General features: G+C 37.3%; 1 protein-coding gene across 2 annotated transcripts in view; it reads left to right on the forward strand.

Annotated features, from left to right (window-relative positions):
* Positions 1 to 13,072, forward strand: part of CAMSAP2 (calmodulin regulated spectrin associated protein family member 2) — a 93,488-nt gene that overhangs the window by 38,540 nt on the left and 41,876 nt on the right. The window contains exons 3-5 of one of the 2 annotated variants that reach the window (XM_058178879.1): positions 4,469 to 4,630; positions 7,027 to 7,110; positions 10,917 to 10,949. In XM_058178879.1, coding sequence (XP_058034862.1) covers positions 4,469 to 4,630; positions 7,027 to 7,110; positions 10,917 to 10,949 — 279 coding nt within the window. The remainder of the gene's footprint in view (positions 1 to 4,468; positions 4,631 to 7,026; positions 7,111 to 10,916; positions 10,950 to 13,072) is intronic. The other variant, XM_058178880.1, reaches the window with a different exon arrangement.

Below are 13,072 nucleotides of genomic sequence, written 5' to 3' on the forward strand. Positions count from 1 at the left end.
GAGATTGACTCATTCTTCCAAACAACCAAGGGCAGAACAAGAAGTAAATGGATGGAAGTTGGTTAAAAAGAGAATCAACGTAGAAGTAAGGATAAATTTTCTACAGTGAGAACAATTAATCAGTGGTATAACTTGCCTTCCAAAGTTCTAGATGCTTCATCACTGGAAGTTTTCAAAAATAGACTAGACAATTGACTGGGATAGTGTAAGGCTCCTGCCTTGATTAGAGAATTGGACCAGAAGATTTCAGAGGTTCTTTCCAATCCTCTGATTCTTTATTCTATGTATAGCCTGTATGCTAAGTTAGTGTTAATAAAGTCTTGAACTTGTAATTGCAGTTATACACCTGTGTAGTGATATAATAGTTTAATAGTGGAACTCATAGATTCATCCTGTGGCATGAAATTTATATTGATTCTGTGGAAGAAGTCCACTGAAAACTGTTCCTTGATTTCAGAACAACTGTGACTGGACTTTAACTTTTCAAAGGCTGTTTTATAAATAGGAACCTAAATCAAACAAGACCAAAAAAATGAACACAAGAAATAGACATTAATATTAATATGTAGGTAATGATAAACCCCTTGATCAAAATGATTACTTTCACATGGATCCTCATTTCATGTATTTTGTGCAATTGTACATGTGTAACTTCACTTTATTATTCCTTACAGATCAATTTTTAGGGAGAAGTAGTAAGAAACAAGCCTGAACTCTATATAAAAAGATGTCTACTTTAGTTACTATTTTTTAATCCCTTCAATCGATGAATATAACCAAATGATGTTGTCTTCAGTCAATAAACACTGTTGTAAACTTAAAATATTTCTAAATACCTAAATAACCAATAAGGCCATATTTGTTGATTGTACTGTTATCATTGTAGCTGGCATTTAAAATATTGATTTTAAGTAAATTTAATGTTAAGCTTTGTCAGTGAAACTTGTCTTGTAGGCGCAAGTGGGGGTCAAGGTTTATTTAACGAAATGTACTTAGAATTACTTTGTCTGAAGTCTGAAGTCCTAGGCCAGTGTGTACACCTCCTTCTCTCACTAAATTCAGTGGAAATTATTTCTAGGAGACAAACATAGCATTGTACTTTAAGGGAATGAATCAGGGACTCCAAAATGTTTTAATATTTTGTCATTTGATGAATTGAACTAAAAAAAATAAAGGTCATAAAATTATAGACTTTAACACAAAAGAATTGGCCACAAATATTTTGATACAAGTACTGGTAGTCCTTGACTTACAACTTTTGGTCATAAAATTTCTGTTACTAAGTGAGACAGTTGTTAAGTGAGTTTTGCCCCATTTTATGACCTTTCCAGCCACAGTTGTTAAGTGAATCTGGCTTCCCCGTTAACTTTGCTTGTCAGAAGTTCGCAAAAGGAGATCACATGACCCCAGGAGATCGCAACCATCATAAATATGAATCAGTTGCTAAGCATCTGCATTTTGATCACATGACCATGGGGATGCTGTAACGGTTGTGTGAAAAACAGTCATAAGTCACTTTTTTTCAGTGTCATTGTAACTTTGAACAGTCACTAAATGAACTGTTGTAAGTCAAGGACTATCTGTATTTACTATCTGTGATCCATAATAATTATGAAGTGTTCTTGGTCCAAAAATAAGAGAAAGGGCTATACTAGTTAGGCTAGAAAAATCCAGATGACCCCTAGAATGCAGCTTTGTATTCAGATTTTTATAACCCAGATATAGTAGCCTTAATGACACAAATGGTCATCAGAAAGCCCTAAGCTATTTATGGAGTTAAAGATTAAAGTCATTTTCTTAAATGGACTTAAGAATTAAGCTGGAAAGCAATTTAGATCTGGGTCATAAACTATAATTTTGCAGGCATGACCTTTCCTCATGTAAACTACAACCAGATAACTTTCTGGATCCTTCAAATCCATATCTTTTAAATTAAGGAGTGGGGGGGAAGAACTTTTATACAACTTTGTGTGTGTGTGCTTCTAGATTAGAATGCTATTGTAGATAATCTCGTTTCAAATAAAAAGCACAAAACAATGGTGGCTTTTAATAGTGACATTTAATTCTTTTCCTTTCAGCAAAAAATCCACTCTCCTTTTAATAAAACTGTCCTTTAATTACATTAAGTAAAGTTAGTACTAGTCACTGATTACATTGTTCAAGAAAATTCATGTTGCAGCAAAAAATAATCACTATAGTTTCCTCTGACATTACAAAAACCGTGGATACTATGAGTAATGTTGTATTTAAAATGGCTTAGTTTCCATGGAGATAGCTTCCAAGGTGAAAGGAAGACCATCACTTTTGAATAATTGCCTCAGACATTCCTTTGGCATATGTTAGACATGGGCATCTTAAGAGCTGTTTTTTTTTCCCTAATCTTCTTGGGATTCTACAGATAGTAGTGAAAGGTTTCTGGTTTTGAATTGCAGAATAGGACACATCCATAGCAGCTTTGTATAAAAACACATGAAGGACATTTTCTGACTTGGATACGACTAATGTGATATTGGGCGCCTGAGCATGCTAATTCCATGTCTTTAAGCTTATCCATGTCATGATGCAAATATATTTTGATACACACACACACACACACAAACACACACACACAGAATGACTAAGTGAAAAAAGAAAAGAGAGGAAAGAAATATTACAACAGAATTCATTTCAGTATCAATTTTGCACATTTTCAAAGAATCCAGAAAAAAAAACACTTTACTTTTATAGCAAATAATGAGCAACCATTTATATGACCATAAAAGAGTAAAACTGTGTACTAACCTTGAGTTATGAGTTGTCTCTCATAATAACAAACCAGCATTCGCAATATAATTTCACTAGCCATGGCACAATATCTCTTTATTGGTTTCTAGCAGTCTAATAGTAGAGCGGAAAAAGACTAACTAGATGCTGCGTTATTTTCCTTTTTCTTCCTGGAGAAAAGAAAAATAGAAATTACAAAATTTCATCTGATATTGCCATCCAAATAGGATTTGTGGTGTATGAAAGCAGATTTCCCCCCCATGGAAACACTGGCATCAATTCATCCCTTGGTAACATTTTGACCTGAAGAGATATTCATGGTAGAAATGTATGAATTCTAGCACAAGATGTAGAAGGGCAATAGAAGTAGAACTTTCTCATTTTTTAAGTTGGAAAAAAGTTTGCCTTGCTTGGACATTGTTTTCTGGATGGCTTGTCTCCATTTTTTTTTTCATTTGATGCACGATCCAGGCCTGTTGTTACAAATAAAAGGAAATATACAAATCACTTGGATCACAGTACTCAGTACTCCCGTAGAACGAGGAAGGTGATTTTTACCAATATTTATTTATCTCTTCCCTCTTCAACCGCTAGAAGCCTTCAGCATTATTCTAAAATATGAATGCTCTGTGCAAGGATTAATATGGATGGTGATAGGAAAAATGAGCTCACTGACTTTCAGGTTTTTTTCTGTGTGCAATTCAGTATGCTGGTCACCATCTTGAAAGCCCTTCGTGGCATTGGACCAGGTTAGTTGTGGGCCCACTTCTCCCTGAGAGTATCTGTCCATTCTGCCATATTGGATAGAATGGGCACGTTCCAAGGTCCTTCTCTGAAATACTGCCATCTAGTGGGGCATAGCAAACACTCCTTTTTCTGTGACACCCTCTGCCCTTTTGGAGTACTCTTCCCTGATATCTAGCAAGTTTTTCTCAAGTTTTTTGGAAGTGGTGGAGTGGGATGTAGTTGGAACCTGAAGATGGTGGTGTTGGTTGAATCAATAAAGAAGGATTGTGATGTCAGGTTTTTGTTTTCATTGTGTTTGGTTTTGCTGCTGGTATGAGCCACTGAGAATTGAGTCATTTAAGATTAATATGCATCTTTTAGATAAATAATTCTAGGATTATAAAATGGATAACTGGACACACGAGGACTTCAGTTTTAAAATTTCTGTTATACATTCAAGCATATGAGAGGGCTAAGTGGTGGGCCTCTGGTGGCTCAACAGACTAAGACAGTCTGTTATTAACACAGCTGCTTGCAATTACTACAAGTTCAACTCCCACCAGGCCCAAGGTTGACTCAGCCTTCCATCCTTTATCAGGTAGGTAAAATGAGGACCCAGACTGTTGGGGGCAATAAGTTGACTTTGTATATAATATACAGATGGATGAAGACTATTGCTTGACATAGTGTAAGCCGCCCTGAGTCTTCGGAGAAGGGTGGGATATAAATGCAAATTTTAAAAAAAGTAATACTGTACCTTTATTTCTGGAAGAAAACCTCTGTGCAACATTAAATCATGGGAAATTTTCAGAAGAAGTTGCTTATTCTGTTACATTGTTTAATCCCTGTTTGATTCAATATTTTGTAAAACTTATTTATTTTGTACTCCAGTTGTCTTGATTCCTTTTGGAAATAAATTCTCCTGGCTTCTTCTATGTTGGTATTCCACCTGCTAGTGAAAACATTATTATCTTTGCAGAGTGCTCATTTGGCTATGATTGACACCTTAATGATGGCATATACTGTAGAAATGATCAGTGTGGAAAAAGTTATTGCATGTGTACAGCACTATTCCTCCTTCTTTCAAGCTACAGACCTACCCTATGACATAGAAGATGCTGTCATGTTCTGGATAAATAAGGTAAGCATTTCATTTAACCATCACGGTGTTTTTAAAGGAAGGAAATAAACGATGCACTTACTGTATTTTTCAGAGTATAAGGTGCACCTTTTTTCCCCAAAAAAGAGGGTGAAAATCTGGGTGCATCTTATACTCGAATGTAGCCCCACCCAGATTCTCAAATGGAGGTTTCAGATGCTGAAAAAAGCATCAGAAAAGAAGCCTCCAAACAGAGCTTCAGAAAAAAAGCCCCCAAACAAAGCTTCAGAGGCTTTTTTTCTGAAGCTGTTTCAGAAGTTTCCGAGGCAGAAAAAAAAGCAAAAAAAAAAGCAAGGCATAGAGCTCACAACCAAGGAACCTGTTTCTAAAATTCACCTCTAGAAACAGCTGATTGGTGGTATTCCGGGAGGTGGATCCACCTGCCAATCAGCTTTTTTCTTATTTTCCTCCCAAAAACTAAAATGCGTCTTATACGCCAAAAAATACGGCAGTTGACTGTTATTTGACTGCTTTTTGAACTGAACAGAAATAATGTCAACTAATATATGCCTCTAGCTCAATTTGCCAGATTTCTAAATACTGTACCCTTGGACAGTAGGTTTGATCATATTTCTTTGCAATGTTTGAATGTTAACCTATAGCTTTAAACCAAAATTCAAAGCTGTATAAAGGGGGAAAGAAAGAATTTGCACAAATATTATTGCTCATTTTCCTGATTTGGAAAATTATTCATTTCAGCCATTGTGATACTAACAAAATAAAGTTGTTAATAATCTATTGGATATATCCACAAAATACTTAGCTAGGGTTTGTGTAGCCCAATTTCATAGTTCCTGAATTTTCCCCAGGAACAAATCATGACCATTATTTCTTAAAACAAGCCTTAATGTGATGCTATGGTTTGAACACAGGTATGTATGGCAGTCATAATGCACAATTGTTCTCGAGTTGCTGAGGTATTGAGGCAACTCAATAATGGTACCAATAAAGGAGAATATTTGTAGCTTAGGGTTGAAATGAGGGGCCCTTGGTGCTCTCTGAGATTAGTCCTAGCACTGATGATGTTATCTAGTTTGGGTAATGAAACATCTGCAAGAAAACAACCAAGCTCAGAGAGCACCAAGGATCTCTTGATTAAATAATGCTTTCACTGTTGGAATTGGGAAGGCACTGGTGATATCACTTAGCAATCCCATCCTGCAGCTCTGAATGGTGCTATGCTAGCTGTGCTAAATGATAAGGTAAAACCTAGTGTATTGTACAAATAAATGAAAATAGCCTACCTAGCCTGCTTTCATTCTCTTTTCCATCTGTTGTCAGCTTGTTAGCAGATCCTAAAAAAATTCAAGTGTTGTGCAGGTTCTGGTTTTATTATTGTCAAATTGACACTTGCTAAAGTACGTTACTCATTTATTTCCTACCAAATCCTTAAGATGACATAAACAGCAAGAATGCAAATAAATGATAAAATAGGCATCTATTGATTTCATGAATCAGTGCGTTAGTGATCCAAGTTCCATGCATGGGAAAACAATACATATACCGTATTTTTCCGAGTATAAGACATACCGGAGTATAAGACGCACCTTAGTTTTTGGGGAAAATAAGAAAAAAGCTGATTGGCAGGTGGATCAGCCTCCCGGAATACCCCCAGTCAGATGTTCTCAGAGGTGAATTTTAGCAACAGTTCCTTGGTTGTGAACTCTGTGCCTTGCTTTTTCTTGCTTTTTTTCTGCCTCTGAAAGCATCTGAAACAGCTTCAGAAAAAAAGCCTTTGAAGCTCTTTTTGGGAGCTTCTTTTTTGAAGCTTCGTTTCTGATGCTTTTTTCAGCCTCTGAAACCTCCATTTGAAAAGCTGGGCAGGGCTACATTCGGAGTATAAGACGCATCCAGATTTTCACCCTCTTTTTCGGGTGTTATATACCCGGGTCGGTCTTATACTCTGAAAAATATGATATAATGCATGTTCTACTACGGTGAAAGACAATATTAAAAAGGCAGCATCTTCAGCTTTGTGCCCCCCCCCACAATGTGTTGGAGTTCATTTCCCTTAATCAATAATACAGCTGATGGAAATGCCAGCTAAGAGTGAAAAGAGTACAAGTCTTAACAACGACCAGATAGGGAAAAGTCTGTCTTAGAGTGTCTGTGCAATTTCAGTGTCACTTATAAATATTGCTAAACTCAGGCACTTTAAAGCTTTAAAGATTAAACCCATTTGGCGTCTTAAGACTCATTTGTACACTGGAAGAAGAACAAGAAAAGAAGAAAGACTTGTAAATAATTTTTAAAGCCTTAGCCGCCCCGCACTGTTTCAAAATTGCCCATAGTAGAATAATTATACTAAGCAGACTATTATTTATATCTCAGCAAGAAAGCAACATTTATTTAAAGTCTAATTTCCTTTGCCCTTTTAGGCAAATGAACATTTAAAGGATATAATGGAACAGGAGCAGAAGCTGAAAGAGCAACAAGGGGCAGAAACTCCAGGAGGTCAAAAGGTACGCGTGCAAAATGCACTAGTTAAGGAACATCCAGAATAATTGCAACTAATGAGGGATTTCTCTTTTTAAAATACGTTCTAAGAGGCTATTAGTCAGTTTGATGTAGTGGTTAAGGTACTGATTTAGAAACCAGGAGACTATGAGTTCTAGTCCCATTTCTAGTCTAAAAGGGCCTCTGTGGTTCAGACTGGTAAGACAGTCTGTTATTAACAGCAGCTGCTTGCAATTACTGCAGGTTCAAGTCCCACCAGGCCCAAGGTTGACTCAGCCTTCCATCCTTTATAAGGTAGGTAAAATGAGGACCCAGATTGTTGGGGGCAATAAGTTGACTTTGTATATAATATACAAATGGATGAAGACTATTGCTTGACATAGTGTAAGCCGCCCTGAGTCTTCGGAGAAGGGCAGGATATAAATGCAAATTAAAAAAAAAAAGACATGAAAGCTGGCGAGGTGACCTTAGGGCCAGTCACTGTCTCTCAGCCCAACCCACCTTAAATAATTGTTGTGGAGATAATAGGAGAAAGGAGTAGTATGTATGTTTGTAGCCTTGAATTATTTAGAAAGTTAATAAAGGCAAGATAAAAAAATAAATGAATGAATAAAAATGTCATTCATCATTTAGATCAAGGGTGTCAAACTTGCGGCCCATGGACCAGATGCGTCGCACACTGGCCATGCCCATGCCCCGTTTAGTGAAGGAGGGAAAAGTTGTGATATATGTGATGACGCCATGATGATGCTGGTCTGACACCCCGATTTAGATTTTTCTTACAGTACCTTGTTTAAGTGGAAGTTCAGAGACAATTTTTTGTCTTGATATATTAAACACTTAAGAAATACAATATTAAATTGAATAATTTAACTCAATGTATTACAAGGTTTTCATGCCTCTATCGCTGTGTACTTTTTCAGCCAAAACTGTTTTCTTGCCACTTGCACAAATGGAGCTGCACACACACTTACCAGCCCACTGCGCATGCTCACCCACCACTTCAGTGGCCCAGTTCTGAACAGGCCACAACCGGGGGTTGGGGACTCCCATCATGCGGCATTATATAAAGTGAATTTAATTTTTAAAACTAGGTGCTTATAAATAAACACTTCAATAACAGCAGACATTTTTCTCCAAATATATATTGTTATTTAAAGAAGGATATACTACTCTGATCTGTGTGTTTTATTTTGAAAATGTCATTGTGGGAAAGACACAGACATTTTAAACAATTGTATTTCACTTTAATAAATAGAAGATTATTAATATTCTTCTCTGTGTCAGTTTATGAATCCTTCCGTTCACATGAGTTGTAGTTAAACCATGAAGCTTCTGATTAACAATACCTTCTCATTTCATCTCACCAGGAATCATGTTTACTAGATAATAAGCTAGGATTTTTAGGATTTTGAACTGTAATGTAATATTCTAGCTTGCTGTAAATCTGATAACAATAGTTTCACTGATCAGATAAATCAAACAGGCTACACATTTCAGTTTAAGACACATAATGTGTGTGTGTGTGTGTGTGTGTGTGTGTGTGTGTGTGTGAGAGAGAGAGAGAGAGAGAGAGAGAGAGAGAGAGAGAGAGAGATGGCTTAACAAACCAAGACATGATCATTCAGGTATGATCATAATGTAGAGCTATCCATGGTCCTTATAAATGCCAACAACTTGTATTATCTCCCTTGCAGTTTCTTATATTATTTCTTGATAATAGTATATCTTGGTTGGCTTATTCTGCTGATTGTTATTTTAGTCACATCCCGTATGTGCAGAGTGTCAATCCTTTGCTCACTCATGAATATAATTTTCAAATGTGAACTTTGTTGTTGAGGTCCAATAGTTGCTTAGCCTCAAGAGGAATCTCCCCCCCCCATTTCATTTTTCTAAACAAGCTCTACTACTTTTACTTCCTTCCTGCATGCTAAATTGAGCCATTCCTAGCTATGCAACTGTCACAATTAGGTTCTGCATCAGTTTTGCTAAAGTGGTTGACATATCTCGATAATTGCCCTGTCACTTCTAATGACTTTGGTCTCCCGTTTTGGCCCTTTTCTGCCCCAACCCCCAGGGTTTGTTTTCATTATGAAGAATGGAACGAAATTATTTGCTTCATTGAAGACTATAATTAATGACTCACAAGCAGTCAGATTTAGGAACATTAATGAATTAAATTACTCCAGTTTATAGGTCCCTGCCCTCCTCCACTTCACTTCTCTGCTGTTATGCTTAGAGGATCACATTCTAGATTTAATCATCACAAGGAATTGAGTTTTTCTGCCTGCCCTCCCCCTGTTCTTCAGCCTAGAAAGAACTGTAGAGCTGTTATTTCTGCATCTTTTTAGATGTTTTTTACCAAAAATGCACATTAATTTCAAGTAAGCATAACCTCTACATTGCCAATATTGGTAATTTTAATGAGATGTAGAAACATGTTAAGTCTTAAAATTGGATGGATGGACGGACAGACAGACAGATTTTATGGCCCATTTCTACAGTTCAGAATAATAATTGTATGGAGTTGCATCAGGGACTGGGAGGGAATGCTTGTGAAGTGTTTTAATAGCATTTTATTTATTTTATTATTTATTTATTGAGCTTATATGGCGCCAGATCCATTTAGACTGATGGAAAATTATCCCCCCCCAATTAAAACCATTAAAATGTTTGTGGTAGAACATAATAGTTCAAACCAATAACATCGCATGGTAAATAATGTAAACACTAGTGAACACTAATAGATCCATAGCAAATGGTAAAAGGGCAAAGCCTCCAGACTAGCCCCTAACATCATAAATTAAATTAATTATTGTTAAATAAAGAGAGTCTCATAGTAGAACCGCAATCCCATAAGACATAATCCACAGCTACAAGCTGGCACTTAACACTAAACCACCGTCCAGAAGAGACCAGTCTTCTCTGCTTTGTGGGAAGCCCATTTTAAGGGGGTACTACTGTAACATCAAAAGGAAGACATTCTACTGACCATGGTAAAAAAAAAAGTTTAATTGTTGACTCACGCTCCCTCATTTTATAATAACATGGGATAACTAACACCTTCTCTCATGAAGAATACACTTCAAATTGGCAAAAGCACTCAGGAAGATACCTGGATGTATTCTGGAAATTTAGAATACATCCAGTATCAGTAACTGGGTACTTAATAACCATTATTTGTGCTAATAATTTAGGTTAAGTACTAATCTCTGCATTTCCTGTATTTTCCCAGAATATAATTTATTCTTCTTTTATTCATTACCAAAATGCAAGTGCAAAACTCATAGTCCATAATAAGTTTTATGTTATAACCTATTAAGAGTGAATGAGTTTATCGTTGAAAATTGAAGAAGATTTGTTTTTCATAACCAGAAGTCCCGTAAAGATGTACTTTCATTGCTCATGAAAAAACGTAAAATAAAAAGGTTCCAAAGTTACAACTCCAACTTGGAAGCCCCAATATAACTCATTTGAAGATTAAATTGTGTATTTGATTAGAATAATGGATTAAAACTACTTTTTTGAGATAAAAGGTGTTTACATGTATTTATCAATTTATCTCAGAATGAGAGTTTTTCTGCTGCCATGTGCTGAACTGACAAATAGTAACTTATTGTTTTCACATGGGTACTTTTAACAATGCTATTTGTAATAAATGAATGTGTTTTTCAAGACAATTAAGTATAATTAATTTTTCGTGACTCTGAAAATGGCTTAAAGAAAATGTAATGGTGGAATTGCTAAATTACAATCAACATGTTCATGTTCTTCTTTGCCTGTTGCTTTTTCCCCGCTGCTTACCTTGAAGTCTCCTTCCAAATGGTTTTGGAAACTGGTTCCTGTAAGTTTGTCATGTCGCTTTACTTTGATTCAGTAATTTAATGTTGTATCAGTTGCTTTGACAATGTCATGATAGTCCAATCCTGCGTTTCATTTCTGCCTCTTTTCCCCACTCAGTGCCTTTTAAGTAAGACACACACTCCTGGTCCAAAGGAGACAGCAGCTGTAATTTAAGACAGGAGTCTCCAACCTTGGCAACTTTAAGACTTGTGGACTTCAACTCCCAGAATTCCTCAGCCAGGCTGAGGAATTCTGGGAGTTGAAGTCCACAAGTCTTAAAGTTGCCAAGGTTGGAGACCCCTGATTTAAGATACTCTGGAATAGTGTTAGTCCCATCACTCACCTATTCCCATTATAGTTTAAGCCAGGGGTGTCCAAACTTGGTCTCTTTAAGACTTGTGGACTTCAATTCCCAGAGTTCCTCAGCCAGCTTTGCTGGCTGAGGGACTCTGGGAGTTGAAGTCCACAAGTCTTAAAGGGACCAAGTTTGGACACCCCTGGTTTAAGCTGAGCAAATACCATCCCAGGGAGAGGGAGGGAGCGAGAGAGAGGAGAGGGATATATGGATACAATTGCTCATTTATTATATTTACTTTAAACACACAATTAAGCACATTTTCTACAACACTTTCACTTCCAAACAAACTTGACAGTAGATCTAAGCTCATTTTATTTCTTTAATCCTAACATTGTGGTTTATACTATCAATTTTGAAAATGCAGAAATCTACACATTCAACACATTTATTTTACCAGAGAGGGGAAATTTTTGGAGGGAAGATAAATTGTTCTAACATGTCAGAAACATAAAAGTAGTTGTTATAAAAGGTGAAATGCTGTGTTATTTTGGTATGTGTTTATTATGGGATACCCATATACACATTGAGACATACAGTGAAGAATGCATAGTTTATACATTACACATATGTATGCATCTTGAGTGTTTGGAAAAAAATTGGAACACATAATATGAAACAAGTGGGAATGAAATATCTCTTTTAAACAAGTTGTGTATTTTTGCAGAGTGGTGACAGGGTGACGCTGGTACCCAGGAGTGTTGCAAGGTGGGCAGAGAGGAGCAATAGTATCTGCAAAACTTTATTTTCTGGAGAAGAGAGAAGGGAAGGAACCCAAGCTATGTGTAGTACATAGCTGGTAGGAAGGAGAGGACCCTGCCCAGATAGAGCCACCTGCTCGAGTCTAGGACTTTTCGGCTTAAACCCTTCACCTTGCCTGTTTCTCCGCAAGGTTTTTGCCTCCGCATTATTAGCCACAAACTTTTCTCCTCGGCTGGCCCTCCTCCAGTCTTGCGCCCTGGCACATGGGCATGCCCCTCCATCACAGTCCCTTCACTGCGGCCCATTCGTCAAAGTATAGTTTGCGTCAGGCTTTTGGCCGCCCAGGACAATTTGCAGCCAGCCAGTCAGTGCAGGGACTCGGGGGCTTTGGGAGTGGAAGAATGGGGGCTGCAGTTCAGAGGGAGGCTCAGGAGGGCCTCTGCCCTCCCTGGTCATAAGCCACTCACCTGTCAGTTCAGATTGGCTGGCTGTGAACCAAACTGGGTGGCCAAAAGTCTGACACGAACTGTACTTTGATGAATGTGCTGCAGCGAAGGGACTGGGAGGGAGTGGCCATGGCCCATATGCCCGGATTGAAAGAGTGGGGGAGGGCCAACTGAGGAGAAAAGTTTGTGGGTAATAATTGGAGGCAAAATCCTTGAGGAGAAACAGGCAAGGCGAAGGGTTTGAGCCAAAAAATCCCATTCCGCAGCTACTCATAACCAGGAAGTGATCCCAGAACCCAACTTGTCCCTGTGGCAGGTAATGCTAAAATTCCTGTGTTTGGCTGCTTCTATTACCATCAGTTTCATTATTTATAGGAAGGTCACACATGTTTGTTATTTCAGGCAATCATAGCATCACAAACTTTGAGAACCTCTGTAAAAGTTAATATCATTATGTCTTCAATAAATCCTTTCCTTAGAAAAAGAAGGGAAAGAGGGAATATCGAACATCATGTCTAATGCTCAATTATTGTGATGAATATACAAGATGGATGGATCTCCGATGCTTATATGAATTATTTTTCCCCTTCTGTAATCTAAAACGGCTTAGGCGTTTCATTC

This window comes from Ahaetulla prasina, chromosome 3 (assembly GCF_028640845.1).
Source record: "Ahaetulla prasina isolate Xishuangbanna chromosome 3, ASM2864084v1, whole genome shotgun sequence".
In the NCBI taxonomy this organism is placed as follows: domain Eukaryota; kingdom Metazoa; phylum Chordata; class Lepidosauria; order Squamata; family Colubridae; genus Ahaetulla; species Ahaetulla prasina.